The following is a 22427-nucleotide window of genomic DNA, read 5'->3' as shown; positions in this document are numbered from 1 at the left end:
AAAACAGAATAAGAGAGAGAGGCCAATGAAATGTAAGCTATATCCTTAAAGGATGGTATAAAAGCCAAGAAAGAAAAGTGTTTCAAGGAAGAGAGAATCGTTTTTTTAGATTCTTCCCAGAGGTTAAAAAAAACGAGGACAGAAAATTGGGCCATGTGTTTGGCAATCTATAGGTCTTGGACAAACTTGACAAGAGCCATTCTGGTGGATTGATGGGATGGGGTTGAAGTTTGATAAGGCATGTGAAAGAAAAGAAGGCATGTGTACATGACTCTTAAGAAGTTTAGTGAAAACAAACAAAAAATAAGTCAGGGAAGGGTGCTAATGAAAATGATCAAAACAGAGAGAAGAGAGAGAGAGAGAGAGAGAGATGATTTCAAAAAAGGGACTATTAGGGAAGGAGCAAAGTCCTTGAGCACAAGTGGGGGATTGTCTTTTTATATAAATAGGACACTAACTCCATTGTAATAGGGCAGGGGGGAAGAGTCCAAGTACAGGTGGATGTGTAGGCCTGGTGAACAATAGGATTAGGTCATCAACTAAGAATGAGGAGGAAAGAAGAGGTGTGGAAGTTTTGAAGACAGAGAAGGTATGGAGTAGTAATCTAGTATAATGAGATGGGAAGTCTATCAGAGAAGCAGGTAAGATTGTAGAGAAGCATTTGATATTAATCTGAGATTTGAGATTGAGTATTAAAAATGAAAAAAAAAAGTCAGCTTACTTGAATCACTTGTTTAGCTGTTTGTGTGAGGACAGAGATGGAGGGTGAAAGATTTGGGATATGAAAGGGGAGAGCAGGGCAAGGAGTTTGAAGGCATTCCCCAAGAGGCAGTGTGGTTGAACTCATGAAGCTTGATTAGACAACGAGGAACATGGGGTGGCAGATAGGGGAAAGTAGGAGGAGTCAAAACATGGCAGCTTTGATTGAAGTGGAGAAATTGCACAATCAGAATACTTCAGCACATAAGCTGGAAGAGTCAGGAGGAAGTGGTCAGAGGCTGTGAAGGCTGGAACAGGCATCCACAGAAGTGCCCTGCTCGGTTATGACAAGGCTGCATGTGGCTAAAGGAGGATGGGGAAAATGGGGGTCTAAGAACTGAGAATTTCAGGTGTTGGGTGTCATCCAGGTGGTCGCTTAAGTTACTGTGAATCCTCACAGGAGTTGGAAAGTTTACAGCAGACTGTGGGCCAGAATATGAGTCTTCAGTAAAAGCGAGGATATTGTTGGGCGTTCCGTGAATGACACAAGCGGAAGAGAGGGAGAGGAATACAAGCAGATCATACGAGTCTGAAAAGGGTAAGGTTTCATGTAAGATGAAGGTGATAGTGTTCTGAAAGTGGCATTAGGTGGGGGCAAAAAGTACTCCCAATAAAGATGGAAGGGCATGATTTTAAAGGCAAAGAAGAAGAAAATCCATTTTGAAAGAAATATAATGCTAGTGCAAGCAAAAATAAAAATTAGAGTATGAAAGAGAGAAAGAATAGTATGAAGATGCCAAAAGTATCAGAAGGAAGTTTAAAAGGCCAACTATTTATCACTTAATGTATTTGTGCGAGGCGGCTCAAGCCTGTGCTCTGATCTGCTGAAAAGCACTCTGGAGAGGAGGCTTCTTAGTAAACACAGAAGAAAAAAAAGAGCTAGAAAATGGAAAAGGAAAATAAGTTTTAAAGTGTGAAAATAAAATATTTTTTCCCTCATATGGGCTGAAAATAGTCATTAGACTTGATAACCTCTAATTATTCCTTACAGTCTCAACCTCCCCACCTATACAATTCAGAAAAGATCATGGAGGCATACCAATCATTTTATTGCTGTAAATATGTCTTTGGAAATTACAGACCGACTTGTAATAGCCAACGGAGGACCAAGCAAGGAACTAGCACCAAAATAAACCAAGAACTTTTATATTGAAACCTGAAAGCACCTTGTTTTAAACATCACCAAAGATGAATATTAGAGTTTAAAAATACTTGTAAAATAGCAAAAGAAAAATAAGTTAGACTAGGTACAGCTTGATGATAAAGTGTTTAGTAATTCAAATATAATCAAATGGAAGGAATATAGACAAACAGTAGATTATTCCTTGTTTTAAAATTCTTTGATGGATAATAGGTTGATACATTCATGCGTTTGTCCTAACATAAATTGAACAATCTAGAACTGGAAGGCAGATTCTATTTAATGGGGGCTAGTAATCTCTGTGGACTGTGTACTGCAGTGCAAAGTGAAGTAAATCTTAAAAATACCAGAAATCTTACAAAAGGTTGCAATTTATTAAATAGGCATGGGAAAACGTGGCTAATACTTCTAAAAGTTTGTTTTGGGTTTCGAGTGTCTTTCTTATACAGCCATGACTATTTTAGCCAATGATTATAAAACCTTTACCCAAGTCAAATGGTATCATATGTGTTATACCCTGGTTGACATTCAGAGGTTGGTATAAATTCAGAAATTAATTGGGTATGTAACTAAAAACATCCAGGTTGGAGTGTGAATATGTACGTTTTGGAGCTATATAGTTAAAATTCTGTTAAGGAACTACATTGAGTGGAGATTATAAGGCTAAAAACTATATGCAAATGTAGAATAGGTGTCCAGATGAAGGCCTAAAAGTCTCCCCAAATAGATAATTTTTCCGTAAATTTTTGATGTGTATACAATTACATCAGGTAATATACATAGAAGCTAATAATATATAGCAGATATAACTGGGATTCAGTGTCAAAATTAGCTAAAGATGGCGTTTCGGTTGATATTAAATTATAAAGTATTTATGATCCAATAATTTTTGACCCGAAGTACCACCTCTTTAGAAAGTCAGATGTTTTATAAACATTAAACACACTGTTTTCAAATTATATACACATAATCTCTAAATTGCTGTTTCTTCCTTTTCTCTTTTGTTGAGAGCATGTTGATCTGGTATTCAGCTTGCAATATAGATTTGAATTATAATGATTCACTTATAAAATAACTTCCATATCTTAGGTCTGTAGAATGACCTATGGCCCATGAGTTAGAGTAAAGCATGTACAGAGTAGAGCTAATTTCTCCCCCAAGGTTCTTTATTGAAAAAATGACGTGCCTTTAAATGATTGTTAGAATGGTATCTTTAAAAAGATAATTTTAAGACTTAAGAATAAAGAGTTAGAACATCAGTGTGTAATCCTGAAAAAAATTTATTTGAAAGTGGCTTCCTAGAAAGATCGACAACTAATACTGTCATTTTTTATATCTCCCATGGTTTTATGTAACTAATGGATCTTAATAACAACAGTTATTAAAGATGGTCAATCTAGCATTCGTTAGACAACCTAAAAAACTTTCTTGGAAGATATCAGGAATCTTTAAAAACACTTCTGATGATATGTCAAATCAAATTCTTTTTTATTGATTCTTTTTTTATTAATTAACTAATAACTAACTAGCAATTATTTTCCTTCAAACTCCTGGACCCAGCTTATCTCAATAAATGCCTTTTGACTTTATTTCTGGAAAGATTCCATCATTAATGGAAGACCCCCCAAATGGGAGAAAGAAATAAAAGAAGAGTCCCTGTGAATGACTTTATTTACACCTCTGTATTTGGGCATGCTACACATTATCAACATTTCACATAGTCTACGTATGGAATAGGATGTATCTTTTGGCTTTGAAAGTATTGACACCATCTGCTATAACACTGAGAAAAATAGCTCTAATAAAATAGTTCACTCCCTCGCCCCCTTTGACAAGTGTTGGAAGTTGAGTGACTGTTCTTTGATCTTGTAATACCCTGGGAAATTTGGGTCATTGGCGGGAATGATCCTTAAAAAATTTTGTCCTGTCAAGTTTCACTTTAGTGAGCTCACATTAACACTGAATTTAGAAAAGAGAAAAAAATTCCTCTAACTTGCTACAGTAAATTTACCCCTGTCTAAGAATGCTTTGATTCTATTTAGAGATTTTTAAACCAGGTAACACTATATAGCAAACACATAGAAATGGCATACCATAAATAATACATTATTAAATTTTGAAGCTAGAAAAATATATCATACTGCATAATTTGGGAACTACCTATAAACTGGAGCATATATCAACCAAGAGCTTATTGACAAATCAAATCAGGGATATAACATTTACTCTAGTGAGAACATTTAGTTAGGGAGTGAGATAGACTAACGAAATGGGGTGGTTGAGAACAATTTCATTTGTATTAACACAATATCATCAACTCTGTTAAAAGTTTTTAATTGACCCCTTCAAAATAGCAGCAGAGGGTTATTTAAAAAAGTAAATTAAAACTATTAGTGGTGTTACTTTTACGCAACAATTCTAACTTTTCCCATTAAACATTTTACATGTTCTAAAAACTTCTTTTAGATCCCCTTAAAAAAATTTCCCCCAAAGCTTAACCATACTGCAGGCTTTTTTTTTTCCACAGCTCAGCTTAAGTAAATTATTTTAACTTAGGAGATGTATAATAAAGAGCTGATGTGGATGAGTAACACTTATAAAACACACATCTGAAAATACAATGTGGTTTCCATCTGCTTCCTTGGAAGGCAATTTACCACTAAGGATGACAACCATGTTAGGTGTTACTTGCTTTGGTCAGAGAAGTACACTCGGCAAGTTTTCCGTTATTAGGTCAGCCACAGTTATAAGAAGGGGTGCGATATCCTGCAACCTCACCAGCATGCAATATTTGTAAATCTTGCACCTTCCACTAAACACAAACTAGAGTCAGAAAACCTGTCTCCATGGGAATTTCAGCTGAAGCCCCATCTCAAGATTCAGGTTTAGACATTGCCAGTTTTCCCCAAACGAATCTTACCCGGTTGCCTTACGGAAGTAAGGTTTCTCTTACGGAAATTTCCTCCCAGGAAACGTTTCCTAATATGAGGTTTATTTTATCTAGTGCAGTTATTAAGCGTGGCGGCTTGTGAATTTGGTTGTGTAGTCAGACTTTTTTCTTTAACGGTTAATCATGGTCTGAATGTATGGTTGGATTTTTGTATCTATTATCTGTGAAATTGACAGGGTGACTGACACGTATTTCAAATTCTTCCTACATACATGAGCACATATTGCATGTTTAGTCCTTTTTCAATATTGCGTGAGCTACATGGCAAGTCAAAACAGGGCAAGGAGAATTGTGCCAATTGCCGTCTTAAGGCCAGTGCTTTGCGTGACTCAGCTTAATTTATTCCATGTGCTGGAGATACATGACAGGCCACACAGAAGCAAAGAAGACCCTACAGGCCATATAGGCACAAAGAAGATGCTGTCTCAAGTTTTAGTTCACTGTCGCGATCCCATTAGTATTAATGTAAGAAAAAAGTTTACAAATGCTCAGGAGAGCTCTTGCCCAACAGCACTGTTTCCATCTATTTTTCCCATTGTGGTTTCTCACTTTGCTCCACGGTTTCTTAGCACCGAGTTGTGTATCACAAATCACATCGTTAGTTTTTTGGTGGTGGGAACTGGATCTGAATCACCATTACTGAGAACAAGTGTGCTGGGATCCTGGCTACTTCGTATATTGTACTGTACTGTATTTTGTGATTCGACTTCGGGCTGTACTAGGGGAGGCAGATCCAAGGGTCTGGCTAAAGTGATGGTCAGAGGAGCTCCTCATGTGGCCAATGGTGGCTGTCCCCCCCATGCTGCTACTCAGGCCCCCACCTCCTCCCAGGCTGCTCTGCCCAATGCCACTGCCACTTACTCCAGCTGCACTGCCAACCAGGCCACTGCCTCCACTTATCCCAGCGGGGCCACTAATTCCGCTCATGCCAGAGCCGGAAACAACCCTCTCTGTCACAATCACATTTTGGGCATTTGATAACTCAGGGTGTATACTTAGATTGCCCACCATGCCAGAAACTGGTCGGATGACTCTTTCTGTCACTACCACATTTGATGACTCTCTAGGATCAGGCATGGTCAAAGAGGTGGGTAGACTTGAACTTGGTGCTATTACCCTTTCTGTCACTATAACATTTGACCCATCTCTCAAGTCAGGCATCTCTAACATTCCATGCAGATCAGTGCCAGAGATTGGGCCAACCACCCTCTCGGTCACCACTACGTTTGCTGCATGTCGGTTATCATGAACATGGACAGAGGGCTTCAGAGTGCCAGAGGTGGTGTAAGATTCTGTCACAGTGACATTACCATAGCCCAGAGGATCAGGAATAGGCATAGGATGCTGTACACCAGGTCCTGAGGGGTAGGTGCTCTCAGAGATGACAGTTGTAGTGCCGAAATGTGGGGAGATGGGTGGGTGTCCACCAATGACGGGCTCTGTTCCCTGCTGAGGGCAGATCGGTTCGGTGCTCTCAGGTGGCCAAGAGGGATCAGGGTCTGGATATGGTTCAGCTTCTTTTCCCAGGCTGATATCTGCCAGCTTCTTAAATTTAGGCCCCAGTGTGTCCAAAAAGCTGTCGTCCACGTCTTCTCCGATGAAGCTACAACAGCCCACGGAGCCAGCAGGGGAACCTACACCTTCAATATCATATATGAGCAAACAGTCATTGGATGGGCGTCCTTCGTCTTCATCTGCATAAGCATATGCTTTCTGGATTTGCAGAGGGAAGAGAAAATGAAATTATGGATACATATTTAGCAATAATAGAAATCTTTATCCCTTTTTTTCTTCCAGGGCACTACCCAAAGAAGAATATATAAAACAAAATTCCAAGATGTTTTAAAAATCATTATATAATTGCTTGAAAGAATTTGGCTAGAAATTATTTTAGCTGTTATTCTGATAATACACTTCGACTTTTAAAATCATCGTAGGTGCACTTTAGATACAAAAGCACAAATAAAATATTGCATAAATTATTTTGTAACCAAGTTAGAAGAAGGTACTTAAAAGTCCTGAATTTGAAGTACACCAATCTTTTCCCTTGGTTTGTAGAAAAGAAGGTAGTTCATAGTTGTTTCAGGTTCATCCAGGACTGTGCTTTCCTTCCTTAATGGAGTGAATTTGGAGGTTCAGTGAAGATTTATTTGAATGTGGCTTTTTCAGCAAAACAACAGGAACATTTGACTCTGGCTCCATGCCATTTGGGGATTTAAAACTGAAGGTTTTTAGAAATCGGATCTCCTTCAATTCAAAGTGAAAGCCCACAGACATGTGCACCTTTATTTCATTTTTTATCATTTGTAATATTGGACCGCAAACTTTCAGGCTAAGTATCAGAAGTGCTTTTCTTAGCAAACCAAATCGTTGTGCCATTTCATTCAAAAATATTTTTTAGTCCTTACCATTTGCCAGACCCTCTATTAGGAACTTGGCAATACAGCAGTGAACAAAAACACTTGAAGTCTCTCTCTCATTAGGCTTACCTTGTACTAGGATGAGACAGACAACATATAAGGTATTTATCAGGAGGTGGTAAGTGCAGGGCCAAGGGATAGAGTGACAGAATAGCCAAGGGCAGCATCTCAGAAAATGATATTTGATCAGAGGTTAGAATAAAGCAGTGGGGGTAAATAAAGCACACAGTGTGTCCTGGGCAGGAGGAGTGGTAAGATGCACAAGTTTTGAGGCAGAAATATACTTTTCATGAAAATAACATTCATTTGTAGGGACATGGATAGGAAGTATTCCTGTGGGTTTCAACAACAGTTCTCTTATTATTATCTACTGCTATTTGAAAGGCTTTATCAGTGTTTTCTTTCAAGATATCAGCCACCCTCTAAGCCAATAGGAGAGTTAAAGAAAATATTTTAGGCCAGGATGTAGAAGGATGTAAATCTGTCAGAGATAAGACAGTTTCAGAGATAGGAAATCCCTGAAAGTTTAAGTAGTTACAGACAGTCTCTACCTGGGGATGGCAAAATTAATTCCTGCTTGTTCTTAGAATGTTATGCAAGGGTCTGTGGCTCTTGAACTCACACTTACTGAACGTTTACTATGTGCCTGGAACTGAGTTAGGTACTGGTAACATGATGTAGAGAACATATGGACAGGGCACTAAAAACTGTGGTAGACATATAAACATATTTTACCAATATAAATGGTATATTCTATAAGGTGTATACACAGAGCACTACAGAAATATAGATAAACATCAATTTTGTTTTAGACGTGAGGGTTAACAGTAAATACTTCAGAGAGGCAGTGTTATTTGAGTTGAGTCTTAAAAGATGAGTATGAGATAATGGATAAAATCATCCCACGAGGGGCACAGCATAGGCGAAGGCATGGAGGGGAATAGACCAGTGTGAATGAGGCAAAGACATGTGGTATGTGGGATTGGTGGTAAGGAGTAATTGGAGATGAGGGAAGGGGTCAATTTATGAATAATCTTAATTGTCATGTTAAGGAGTTTGGACTTCATGCCTTGGACAAATAGAGCTGGGAGCCACTGGCTGTTTTTAAGGAGAGCAGTAAAGTGATCAGTTCAGAATTACGGAAATTTTATCCAGCAGCAGTATGTTTGTCAGGCATAGAATAGAGGCTGGGAAACTGCTAGAGCCCTGCTGGGGACTAGTGGCAGCCTGGAGTAGAGCCGGGGGCACAGGATGGAAAGGAAGGCATGGGACTAAAGACCTTACCTGACAGAAGTAACTTTCCATGAAGTTCATATTCAGACCTCCTTCTCTACATTCTCTCATAGAATTTCTTCTTAATGTTCCAGAATATTCTTGACATATCTCAGGTACTCCTGGTGTTTTAACTCCTTCTGTTAGTTCAAATCCTGTTGTTCTTTCTCCTCCTCCTAGATCTTGCATTTCTCTGCCGCCATACTCATTTGTGTAAACCCCTAAAGGTTGTTGATAAAATCAAGTTTAATTTCTCTAGTGTCTTGTAGACTAAAAATTGATAACTTTCTATAATGTATGGTTTCTTCATTTAAATCAAATAAAGACAAAACATAAAGAGCTGTAACTATGATATTGAGTTCAAAATAATATTATTAATCAGTTTGTTAATTTGTTAATTGTTTGATGTTAACTATTTGTGGTAATTGTGTCGTGCTGGAAGTGGTGCATAGAGGTTATAAAAACATATGCTTTAGAGAGTTTGATTTCAAATTGAGGAAGTCTGGGGGGGAAATACCGAAATTCTAAAAGTTAAATAGTATAAGAATACTCCAACATGTTAGAAGCACAGGGTGTCCAGAAGAACGCCCAAGAACCACTGGCTTCAGAGGAGAGGCCATGGCTGAGGAAAGGTTTACTTGGAGAACCGTGGCTTTCACTTGGATGTGATGCGTGGATAGAAGCTTGTTACAATATTCAAGGTAAGTTAGATAAAATCATGGGTCAGACTATAGAAGAGCCATGGAGAGGGAAAGTGTTGACTGTGGGATAAATGCCTCATGGCTTTAATATTTTAAAGATCTTGATTTTAGGGACAGTGTGTTTTTTATACTTTTATGACTCTGGTGCCTCTCATTGTGCTTTGTTCTAGATTTGTGTAAAGGTTTATAGATGTAATGAAGGGATAAATGTGTAAGTAAATCCTGATAGACTGATGATTTGACAAGTCTTGAGAACAGAGTGGGTGTCAAGGATAGGGAGATAGAGGGATTCCTGGGTGACTCAGTCGACTGAGCTTCTGATTCGTGATTTCAGCTCCAGTCATGGTCTTGTGGTTCATGGTTTCAAGCTCCACGTCAGGCTCTGCACTGGCAGTGGGGACCCTGCTTGGGATCCTCTCTCTTCCTTTCTCTCTGCCCCTCCCTGGCCTGCATGTGTGCCCTGCCCCCCAAATAAATAAATAAACTTAAAAAAAAAAGAATAAAAAGATAGAAGAGTCAACCAGCTTCTGCTTTTGAGGTGAGGGGATGTTGGTGTCATTAACAAAAATGGAGACATTGGGAGGAGAGATAGGTTTAAAGGCTAGTGTGTCTAGTACTTTGGGTAAGGTACATTTCTACAAGCTGTGAGCATTCCTGTGCCTCTCCCGTTTTAAAGAGTTCAAAGTAGGGGGGCGCCTGGGTGGTTCAGTCAGTTAAGCGTCCAACTTCAGCTCAGGTCATGATCTCATGGTTCATGGGTTCGAGCCCCATGTCCAGCTCTGTCCTGATAGCTTGGAGCCTGGAGCCTGCTTTGGATTCCGTGTCTCCCTCTCCTCTCTGCCCCTCCCCAGTTCACACTCTGTTTCTCTCTCTCTCTTAAAAATAAATACACATTTGAAAAGAAAGAGAGTTCTAAGTAGGAAAGTAACGATAACAAGTTTGAAAAAGACTGAGAGGAAAAATAAGAGAATCACTAACTTTGTTTACTTTGAGAAAAGGCAAGATGGTACAAGTGTTTTCAAAGTTATGAAAAATTAAAAAAAAAAAAAACCTTTGTTTTTACTAACATGGTAGCTATCCCTTTGCTGTAAAATTCTAATTGTTCCCTCATTTCTGCCTGTGAACTGGTCTACACCCCTGGTTTAAGGCGTGTCATAGTTATAATTTTGGTTAACGGTGTGCAAGGAAAAACTCCCATCACCTGTACACAGCCTCAGCTGAGAATGTGGAAAGATTCTGATGGTGTTTCATCCACTTACTTTCAGTTTAAGAAACCAGACAAGTCTTTTTAGGTCAACCTTTATGCTCATGCTGAGAATGGATGCAATTTTTTTCTTTGTCAAGATAGCGGCTAAGTCAGAGTAGTTTTGAATCATTCATGAATTGTGAAGGTAGATTTTAGCCTCAAGAAATGAGCACAGATCTATTTTAATTGGGTCATACATTGGGGAGTTTGGGTGGCTCAGTTGGTTAGGTGCCTGACCCTTGATTTCGGCTCTTGATTGAGGTCATGATTTCATGGTTCATGGGATTGAGCCTCACATCGAGCCCAGCGTTGAGCTCTGCACTGACAGCATGGAACCTGCTTGGGATTCTCTCTCTCCCTCTCTCCCTCTGCCCCTCCCCCACTTGTGCTCTCTTTCTCACTCTCAAAATAAATAAACTTAAAAACATTGGGTTGTATGTTAATTCTAATTAGTACAGTTGACCCTTCGTGGGCTTGGAATGCAGATTTTTTTAATGAATAAGTTCAGTAATGTAAATGTATTATTTCTTTCTTATGATTTCTTAAAAACTATTTCTCTAGCTCACTTTATTGTAAGAATACAGTATTATATATATATATTATATATATATCCATATATATATATAATATATATATAATGCAAACTATGTGTTAATTAACTGTTTATGCTAGCAGTAAGGCTTCTGGTCAGCAGCAGACTATTAGTAGTTAAGTTTTGGGGGAGCCAAAAGTTAATACTTGTATTTTTGACTGCACAGGGGTCGACATCTCTAACGCTGTGTTGTTCAGGGGTCAACTGTATTTTTTTGGACCTGGACCAAACTTGACTTGTGGCTACATTTCAGTTCTTCTCTCCTGTTTGTAGAGGTCCTAATAAAGTCGTCTCATAAGTGCTCTCTAATCATTGAGGAAGATTTTAAAAATTCAACATATAAAAATAATAATTACTATAGGCTTTTCCTTACCATTGAATCTGCAAATTAGTCATTTAAAAGTGAACGATAGAAATAATTTTAAAGATTAATAAGATAATTGAGAACTGATATGGTATGCAAAGACAAAACAGAATTCCTTCTTACGTCATTTGAGCTGTTAAAATTAAAAAAACAAAACAAAACCCAAAAAACTTCTTACCTGAGGTGTCAATGCATTCAATCAGATTTCCATTACTAGGTAGTACCGGTGGTACACAGACAGTGGGTCCACTCTAAAAGACAAGAAACATTTCCCCATTTTAATGGCTCTTTTGCTTCTATCATTATACTTTGGGTTTGTTCTCCAGTTACCTCAGGTTCTAAAAGAACACTATTTATGAAACTTCTGAAATCCATTTAAAACCTGAACCTCATTTCGAAAGCCTTTCCTGGTTACTTCCATCTGATTTCGATGTACCTTTGATTTCTCTTCATTTTCCACATTGGCTGTCCCAGAGCGAAGAACAGCACCGACCACAAGTGATGGCCAGCGTCTTGGCTCCAGTGCATGAGGGTGAGTGTCGGTGACTGCCAAAGGCCATTTCTTACAAGTTAGCACTTACTATGGGAGGCGGCTGTGGTCCTTCTACTGCCCATGAGTGAATTGCTCCATCTGAACATTCGGGGACAGGCTCAAAGCCAGCGCCCCCACGAGGGGCGCCGCCGCAGTCACAACAGATCAACAAAAACGGGACCACTGATGGGGAAAGGATAGGAATATTGGAATCAGCCGCAGAGCCACATTAAAATAAAACAACTTGCTTTTTATGATTAAATTTGAACCTCTAATAGAATGGCACTTGATTTTAAAATTACTATGAAAGCTTCAGAAAACAAACTGATGGTCAGTTACCAAAATCAGTGCGAGCTTCAGTATTCTAGACTGTGATCAACTTTTTAATTTGTTATCTAGTATTCAAATTATAGATATTGTTACACCATGAAAACAGATGAGTCTTTTTGCTGTCATTACTCAGGAAAATATTAAAGGAGACAAAAAGGAGAGCTGCAGAGGACAGACAATGTGTTTGAGTCTTTGTGTTCCCTCCTCCATGCCTTTATTTTTTTCCTTTCACACATGCATGCTTTTTTTATTTCAGCAGTAAAATCTTACCCATGCTTCAAGTAATTATTCCCTAAAGACTTCCCCCACATGGAATTTTTTCTTGAATTTATTCACACACAAATAGAGAATATTATGCTACCTAACAAGGTCTTTCTGGTAATCATTTGGGTTTTCTTATTCATTTAAATAAGTTTCTAGCACGGAGTTTTTTATATAATATAATCTTGATAAATGATTTGGAATGAACGGATGGATGAAGTAAAGGCTATGTAAGTTGAAAATATGACAAAGGATGGAAAGAAACAATAAGCAAGGTAGAGAGGAAGGAACATAGTAAGGATAGTAATAAGGGGAGGGATAGTAAGAGAGGGGAAAAAGAAAGGAGGGAAAGAATCCTGTATATTTCGCTTTCTTGAAAATTTGCTGGGTTTAGAGATAGCTTTGTATCTAGGGGTATTTGACCCCAAAGCCCATGCATAATTTTTAAATCTGTTACCAACTACACTACCCAAAGGTAATCAACAATATAAAAAACAAGCTCAAAGTGAAAGTCATCTATTACTTGCAGTAGAGATAAACAATGCCTGAGTAATTAAGTTACTTTTATAAAGTACCTAATTTTAGGGGTGCCTGGGTGGCTCAGTTGGTAAAGCGTCCGATTTCGACTTAGGTCATGATCTCACAATTCGTGAGTTCGAACCCCGTTGGGCTCTATGGGGACAGTTCAGAGCCTGGAGCCTGCTTTGGATTCTGTGTCTCCCTCGTCTCTCTGCCCCTCCCCTGCTCATACTCTGTCTCTGTCTCTCTGTCTCTCAATAAATAAATAAAGAAGCATTATAAAATACTTAATTTTAAAGTTTTAAAATGTTGGTTAATAATTACTATGGCTAAAAAAGTGAAATTAGAGAATTAGCTCTTCTCATAAATTTTATGTTACATTCTGCAAGTTTGCTTTTTCCGTGTAGCCTTTTCTGATTGTTCGGATCTTTTCTGATTGTCTTCTTCACTCAAATAGCAGTCTGAACCTGCCTGTTATGGCACTTTCCCATTGCACTGAGATTGAATGCAAGGAACTTTTTGTCCTCCATTGCACTTTGACTTTCTTATCTTATTAACCCAACAGCAAACAGGCATTTCTTGATACGTGCACAAAATAAGAATTTGGAAAGTACCTTTCATCAAAGGATCAGAAAGCTTATCTCCTCCCCATAATTTCAGGGGAGGGGGATGCCTATGAATAAGATTGTTAAAAGTACTTACATCCTAGGACCAAGAATCCCATGATGAGTAGTCCAATGCCAGCAGGACCAAAATGGACATTATCTAAGGGATTTCTCTGGTAACCACTACCTGGTCCGTCATAGGTGTTGCCGTCTGTATTGGTACCACCGCCGTAATCAGTGGAAGTTTTGTCGGCTGTGTTAGTACTGGTGTCACCTCCGGTGTCACCTCCAGTGGCACCTCCAGTGGCACTTCCACCACCGTCATTTCCACCGCCTTCAGTAGTGGTTCCCTGATTACTTTTATCTTCATCTTCCCAGCCGGAACCGTCGAGGTTAATATTAATTGTTCCAGTACAAGTTCTTTGAAGAGTATCTGTAACAAGATTTAAAATGGAAGAAATATCTAATACACATGCTGTAATAATTGTCGAACAACACAAAGCCATTTTTTGAATCAATAACTTATTTCAGTGTTTTTCTTCTCATCAATTCAGTAACTTCCCAAATCGTCTCTTGTTTGTGACTGAGTTTTTAAATAAGACAAAGATGAATATTTAAAACAAATTTTTTTAAATGTTTACTTACTTTTGAGAGAGAGAAAGAGAGAGAGAGAGAGAGAGAGAGAGAGAGAGAGAGAGAGCTCGAGTAGGGGAGGGGCAGAGAGAGAGGGAGACACAGAATCTGAAGCAGGCTCCAGGCTCTGAGCTGTCAGCACAGACCCCCACATGGGGCAGGAATTCATGAGCTGTGAGATCACGACCTAAGCCAAAGTCGGACACTTAACTGACTGAGCCACCCAGGACAACCCGAGACCAAGGTGAATATTAGTGCTCTCCTGAAAAAACTGTCCCATACGTTGAGAAGCATAAACAATAAATGCCATGTTATGTATTTGCCAGTGGTGTGTGATAAGCCACAGTGGAGGCATTTTTAGACAATGTTTTACACACTTCTCGATATTTTAGACCTAGATTTTATTTGTTGTTTAACGGTCTTTCATTTTTTTTTTTTTTAAGTTTTTATTTAAGTATTCTCTACACGCCATGTGGGACTTGAGCTCCTGAACATGAGATCATGACCTGAGCTGAAGTCAGATGCTTAACCGACTAAGTCACCTGGGCACTGTTGTATTATCTTTTAACCTTAATTATAATGCCTAAAATTTGTTACTTGTTTATGTTATATTGACAGATCATATGGCTCATTCCATTTTATATTTTTTTAATTTGCATTGTGAGAATTCTTCCATACGTCAATAAACTTTTCATTATATAGTTTTTTTATGGCTACATAATTTCACATCAAGTGGACCATAGTTTACCTACACATATTACCTGTTAATTATTATAGATAATGCTATAATTAACATCTCTGTACATTCAGACTTTTATAGTTAGGACTTCTAAGATTATTAAAATTAGGTAAACACATAGGAATGATTTTGTTTGAAGTCATTGTTTTTTATCTCTATGACAGAAATGTGAGCTCTGTGTCAGACTTTGTTCATTGATATAACCCTAGAACCTGGCACAATGGCTGGCATTTCATCAGGATTCAATATATAGTTTTTGAATAAATGAAGAAACATAACAGAGACAAGTTTAAATTTAGTCTATCCAATATCAAAGCCCATGCCCTTTCAGCTCAGCTGTGCTGATTCTGCTATTGCTGTTGTTTTTGTTGTTATTTTTATCATTATCATTGCATACACTACTTATAAGTTTGCATTTTTTGAAGACAAAAGGAATGCTCTCTATTTTCCATAAGTCTAATAATTTCATAAGCAGAAGTTCCAGTTTCTTCATGTATCTAATTAAGCTTGATGTTGGCTGTCTGCAAAAGGAGTAAAGTAGCAATTGCTTAAGATAATTTCAGCACTGAATCAAAACAAGTTTTATCTATAGGTTAAATCAGCATTTCTATTTGTAATGTATATTTTTAAAACCACATTTATTTTTGGTGTGCCTGAGTGGCTCAGTCAGTTAAGAATCTGACTCTTGGGGCGGGGTGGGGGGTGGGGGGCGGCAACGTGCCTGGGTGGCTCAGTCGGTTGAGCGTCTGACTTTGGCTCAGGTCATGATCTCGCAGTCCTAGAGTTCTAGTCTCACAACAGGCTCTGTGCTGACAGCTCAGAGCCTGGAGCTTGCTTCGGATTCTGTGTCTCCCTCTCTCTTTCTGCCCCTCCCCCGCTTGTGCGCGCTCTCTCTCTCTCTCTCTCAAAAATAAATAAACATTAAAAAAGTTAAAAAAAAAAAGAATCCAACTCTTGGTCTTGGCTCAGGTCATGATATCAAAGTTCGTGGGTTCCAGACCCATGTAGAGCTCTGCACTCACAGCACAGAGCCTGCTTGGAATTCTCTTTCTCTCTCTTTCCCTCTGCCCCTCCCCTGCTCCTGCTCTCTCTCTGTCTCTCTCTCTCTCAAAATAAATAAATAAATAATTTTCTTAAAACTACATTTATTTTGACTAATTATGATAAAAAACCAGTATAATTTGGTAAATTTCTGAATTGTTGAAAGACTTTAAACTTATGGTTTCTTTTCAAAGTTTATTTATTTTAAGAGAGAGAGAGTGCACGCAACAGAGTGTACACAAACTCACAAGCAGGGGAGGGGCAGACAAAGGGGGAGAGAGAGAATCCCAAGCAGGCCCCAGGCTGTCATTGCTCAATCTCACAAACTATGAGATCATGACCTGAGCTGAGATCAAGAGGCAGACAGATGCTTAACCAACTGGGCCACCTTGTTGAATGACTTTAAAGACATGCTATTTCATTTGTTTTTAATCTGTAAAGCAAGTGGAAATTGTCAACCCCTGTCTAGGACAATCAAAAGAGACAAGAGAGAGAGAAAAGGGGAGAAATAGAAAGTCAAGAAGAGGAACTGAATTAGCAAATATTGCTTAGTGGAATTAGTCTCGGACTTCTCTCCTCTTGTGGCCAACCTAATTTTAATTCTGTTGGTTTGGCAAAGTAATATAAGCATGCTACTTCCAAATTGTTCACATGAAGTTGTATATCACCTTTCCAAAAAAATTATGTAAAGTCATGTCAACTTTTCTTTTGGACTAATTATTTGAAAGTAATTTAAGAATGCAAGTTAAAATTTTCATTTGAAATGAATAAGAACTAATATCTATTGAATGTCAGCACTTTTCTAAGTGCTTTACATGTTAATAATTCTTTTAATATCTCTAGATCCATAATGTTAGAGTCCCATTTTACAGAAGAAAAGACTGAGGAATAAATGGGTTAAGTAACTTCTTTAAAATCTTATTGCTACTAAGGGATGGTGAAAGATACCAATCCAGTCTCACTCCAGAGCTCATGGGCTTAGCCACTGAGTTACACTGTTTCTCATATTATTAAAAATTTGAATCTATAATAGCCAGTATGATTTTTCTGTTGGGAAAGGATTATTTCAAAATATAACAATTAAGATTTTAATATTTGAGTGTATATATAATTTCCTCTAGAAGGGAAAAAAAGTTAAGTTGATTTCTTACCATCTATAGATAGAATTGTTCCTTGGTATTTCCCCCCAAGCATTTTATATTGTTCCATGGTAACTGCATTTCTCAAAGTAATTATGCCTGTTCTTGAGTCAATATCAAGTAGGTTAGCAGGATTATTTCCCATTACATATCTGTATTTGAAGAAAACAGTACAAATTAATGTTAGCTATCTAAAAGAGAAACAGAGAGACAGAGATTTTGATTATAAAACACATATTTCAAGTCAGTAGTTATAACCCCTGGATATTATTTTGATTATTAGAGACTTTATTTTTTATCAGGGAAGTGCCACCACATTCAGAAATAGAAAAGGTTTGGGGTGCCTGGGTGGCTCAGCTAGTTGAGCATCAAACTCTTGATTTTGGCTCGGGTCATGAACCCAGGGTGGTGTGAGATCAAGCCCCGAGTCAGGCTCCTTGCTGAGTGTGGAGCCTGTTTAAGATTCTCTCTCTCTCTCTCTCTCTCTCTCTCTCTCTCTTTCTCTCTCTTTTTCCTCCCCCCTGCTCTTCTCCCCCACTCTCTCTCTCTCTAAAAAATTTTTTTAAAAAATAAATAGGAAAGGTTTAAATTTAAGAAAAATAAATTGCTGGCAGCCATTTCTAATGGAATATCTCTTATGCCCACTTGGATGTCAGAATCATCTTTGATGCTCGAAGTCTCATTTTCATTTGGTTTTGGTAGCATCAGAACTATCCTGGAAGACCCAGATCCTGGAACTCCCTGGGCTGCTTCTAATTCTAAACTGTTCTCTTCCCTAAGAAGTTAAGTTACTTCTCCATCAGTTTGTGGTTTCATTCTCTCCCAATTTTTACTCCCCCTTCTCATATTCACAATGACTTTATAGGGCTTCTGTTGAATTTCCTTCTCATTTACATATTTGTTAAACATTGCTTAGATAACTCTGTCTCAGGCACTGTGAAACTCAAAGACTAGATGGGAGGGGATGGGGAGGGATGGTCCGCCCTCAATGAACTCACATCTGTGGAGTACAAAGAGAGTGTATCATTATTCAATGCTGATTATAAAGTGAAGAGAGTAGCTGAAATGAGCTAACTAAATCTAATTGATTTCAGTCTGGGCAGATCTGCGATGGGAAAATCAGTCCATCAGATCTTCTGGGAGAATAACCATGATATGTGGTAATCAGCTAATTGGTCAATAAAATACATAAACACAGAAATAGAAATGTCAAACTTCCAATATTTTCCACATTTTACACCTTTACTTTTTTTACATCTTACATTTGCACAATTTTTTATGTTTTCTTAAGTTAAAAGCTCTAAATTAAACAACAATTCATTCTAATTAAACAACTTTTCATGATTGAATGACGGCTTCAAAAATAGAGAAAAGTATTTTAATTTGGATACTTAAAATTTCTAAAGAGAACACACTGTATTTAAGTTCAATATATGGTAAAAGTTATTTGGAGAATATCAGTCTTACCTAACAGTTGTTGAAGCTACACCTGTGTCAAGGTCAGTAGCTATAAAGTCTCCCACTTTATAATTTTGTCCCATGTTGCTAGTCACTACATATGTCTTTGAACCTGGACGGAACACTGCGCCTTCAATTACATTTAACACAGTCACAGAGATGGCGGTTGCTGTGAGTTTGTATTGAGACATAACTGAATGATGAAATTCAGCTTTATTTCTGACACCAATACTAAGTTGCAGATTCTTCATATCTTCATAATCTAGGGGCTAGAAATGACAGAGTGAAATAGTTTTACTATAAGAAAAAAACATTTTGGAAGAAAGGCAAATCCTTTGGTAATAGGCCAGAAAACTCTTACATCTCTTTCTTTAATTAAATATAAATACATATACATACATGCTCTATTCTTTCTTTAATTCAATACAAACACATGAAAATATAGCAAGAAAAAAATCCAATTGTCCTAGGTCCTTTGTCAAAACAGTTGGTAATATATGACATGAATTTTAATTATACATCAAGCAAATTAAAAACTTAAAATATATAGATTCATTTTGTCTTTTGTCTTTTGCATTTTGTAGCAAAAAGACAGTTTATGTTAGCTTCTTTCATTTCATTTTTCTCAAAAAGTAGATCTAGGGGCACTCGGGTGGCTGAGTTGGTTAAGTGTTCAACTCTTGATTTCAGCTCAGGTCATGATCACATGGTTTGTGGAATTGAGCCCTGCGAACCCCACATGGGGCTCTGCTGTGACTTCACAGAGTCTGCTTGGGATTCTCTCTCCCCCTTTCTTTGCCCCTCTCCTTCTTATGCATACATACTCTCTCTCTCAAAAATAAACATTTTTTTTTAAAGTAGCCTTATTTATTACAAAGTATGGACCAAATATATAGTGCATTCAATCATTTCACTTTTTACCCATAAAGTACTATTTAGAAGAAATTTTACTTCTGTAAATGTGACTTCTTTCAATAAGTCTAGTAATCAGAGTATAAAAATAATAAAAATCCTTATTTTCTTCAGTATATTCTGGAAAAAATTTATTTCATATTATAAAATAATCAAGTAGTCATTTTCATTATGAAAGTTGGTGTCAATTCACCACTTATGAAATTCACAAACAACTATGCATTATGCCCATAAGTTCCAAGTGTATTTTTCTAAATTTTCACGTGAGAGTAATTTAGATGACCATCGATTCATACATCAAACTCTCCACTTAGTACATTTTTTTGAATTTGTTTAATGTTTATTTATTTTTGAGAGAGAGAGAGAGAGAGAGAGAGAGAGAGAGAGAGAATGAGTGGGGGAGGGGCAGAGAGAGAGGGAGGCACAGAATCTGAAACAGGCTCCAGGTTCTGAGCTGTCAGCACAGCCTGACATGGGGCTCAAACTAGGGAACAGTGAGATCATGACTTAGGCTGAAGTGGGATGCTTAGCCAACTGAGCCACCCAGGCACCCCTCCATTTAGTACAATTTTTGATCCTTGCTATAATGTTGGCTTCATTTGTAATTCCAAGAAAGTCTATAATATCATGTATACATATATATTACACATAATTATAATAAAGGAATTAATATAGGATGTCATGCCTGGAAGAAAAATCAACATTATTCCTATTTTATGGGTAGAGATATTGAAGATAAATAGACTAATTTTTAAAAGTAATGTAGTTATTTGGGATGAAAAAGATTAGGACTCATTTTCCCCAGTATGGAATCCTATATAGAACAGAGGAGACAATATGAACTTATAGCTAGAGAAACCTATGTTTGAATGTCAGCCGTACCACTTACTAGCTATCAGAACTCGAACAGGTTACATACTGTCTCTGAACCTCAGTGTATTTATCTGCAATATGGGCATATAACCTAATTTGCAGGGATGCTGTGAGGAATAAACTAAAACATCTGCATCCTACGTCGGGAAATAGAAGCTATAGGCATAGTGACACTTTATGAAGACATGAGATAAATGATCACACATTCTTATGGGGACAAAATTCTTAGAAGTCTGTTTCCCAGGACTATTCTGAAAGAAGGAAATAGTTTTAAAAATGGCTATGTTTTGCCATAAAGAATGCATACAATCCATCTTCTAGCACAGGCTGAAACCTTCACTATCAGCTCCCCAGGAGTCACATTCTCTTTTTCTCACATCTTAGAGGAAATTCTACCTCTGGCACATGTGGTGGGTCATCAATGTAGGGGGGACATAGGAGAATTCTGTTGACTTGGACCAAATCTTTGTTGCTTGGACCAAATCTCTAGCATATTTGTGTTCATAATAAGCCTTGGTCAGCAGCCACAGGGAGATGGGACTGTGATAATTCTATAATGACAGTAATTTAATTTTAATTTTATAAAAACACACTGGAGAACTAAACTTTTAATTACATGATAAATATTCTTAGTGCATATTAATTAATGTACATTATTGACACAGACACATTTTTAGAAGGCCATGTTCAATCTGCTTAAAAATATTCTTCAAAGGTCTGAAACTGAACCTTAAGGGTTACTCATACTTTGTTGTGAGTGTACAATAAGATTCATTTTTAGAATTCTCTTAATTTATATGATCTGTGAAGGCATAGTGTATTAATAGAAGAGACTGTCAAGTTCAAGTTTAATGCCTGGCTTCATAAAGTGATGTAAGCGGAAAAATGGTAAAAAAGCTCTATGTCATATATCATTTTAAAACACTGTATTTTATTCTTATACTCAATTTTGTGAGATGTTAACATTTTAAGATTAACATTTTGAAAAAGACTAAAAAACTAAATTATTTAGGGTAATTATACCATACCTTAACAACCTTTAAAATTCCCACATTTGTTCTTTCATTCATTTCTATGTCAAACCAACCTCCTTCATTTCCAGAGATAAAGAAAATGACTGCTATCCAGTTAGCTGAGTACTCTTCGTCCAAGTCAATTACTCTAATCTGGGCCAAATTTGAATGCAGGGCATTTTCTTCAATACTAACAGAATACTGAAAGAAGAAGGAAAAAAAAAATTTAACACCAACTGTGTGAGTGAGAGAAGAACTATACCAGATTTTCAGAGAATGTTTACGGTCATTCATTATTTAGAAAAGAGATCTGTGTTTATAGTCTCATGCTTCATTGTCCAAATACACATATTTTGCCCAGGTATTATGTACACAAACACAAGACAATGTACGCGTTTGTTTACATTTGGGTTTTATGTGACTAAAACTATCACGTGTCCCTATGAATAGAATCATTTGAACAAATTTTAGAATTAAAGTTATTAATTCCAAGGACAAACACTTACTGAAGACTGTTCCAAGTACGGGATGTTATCATTAACGTCAAGGATTTTAATGTTGCATTCACACTCTGCTGACATGCCATCTGCCCCACCGTCTCGGTCTGAGCCTCTCACAGCAAGGGAATACTGGCTGTATTGCTAAAAGCACACATATCAAAACACATTACAAAACATATCACAGTTGATCTAGACAGTCCTGATTCTGCCTCATGCAAAGTTCTTTTAGAATGTTAGTTCAACGTAAATCTATGATTAAGACAGGGTAACAGAGAATATTGAAAATCCGCAGATCTCAATGAATCAATATAGCAGTTGGTTCTTTCTTTCTTTCTTTCTTTCTTTTTTTCTTATCTTTGAGACAGAGAGAGACAGAGCATGAGCAGGGGAGGGGCAGAGAGAGAGGGAGACACAGAATCTGAAGCAG

The 22427-nt window shown here is 37.5% G+C and overlaps 2 protein-coding genes across 4 annotated transcripts in view; one reads left to right on the top strand and one right to left on the bottom strand.

Moving 5' to 3' along the window:
* Positions 1-22427, top strand: part of DSC1 (desmocollin 1) — a 351913-nt gene that overhangs the window by 137021 nt on the left and 192465 nt on the right. The gene's annotated exons all lie outside the window — the stretch shown is intronic.
* Positions 1788-22427, bottom strand: part of DSG1 (desmoglein 1) — a 39252-nt gene continuing 18612 nt past the window's right edge. The window contains exons 8-16 of the mRNA XM_019465472.2: positions 22007-22141; positions 21516-21701; positions 18712-18971; positions 17257-17396; positions 13790-14125; positions 12027-12160; positions 11624-11696; positions 8555-8763; positions 1788-6563 (exon numbers count right to left, since the gene is read on the bottom strand). Coding sequence (XP_019321017.2) covers positions 5517-6563; positions 8555-8763; positions 11624-11696; positions 12027-12160; positions 13790-14125; positions 17257-17396; positions 18712-18971; positions 21516-21701; positions 22007-22141 — 2520 coding nt within the window. The 3' untranslated portion in view covers positions 1788-5516. The remainder of the gene's footprint in view (positions 6564-8554; positions 8764-11623; positions 11697-12026; positions 12161-13789; positions 14126-17256; positions 17397-18711; positions 18972-21515; positions 21702-22006; positions 22142-22427) is intronic.

The sequence above is a fragment of the Panthera pardus genome, unplaced genomic scaffold, assembly GCF_024362965.1.
Source record: "Panthera pardus isolate Hobbes unplaced genomic scaffold, ASM2436296v1 HiC_scaffold_15, whole genome shotgun sequence".
NCBI lineage: Eukaryota > Metazoa > Chordata > Mammalia > Carnivora > Felidae > Panthera > Panthera pardus.
The sequence above is the reverse complement of the archived record's forward strand: the minus strand, read 5'-3'. Positions and strand labels throughout refer to the sequence as shown.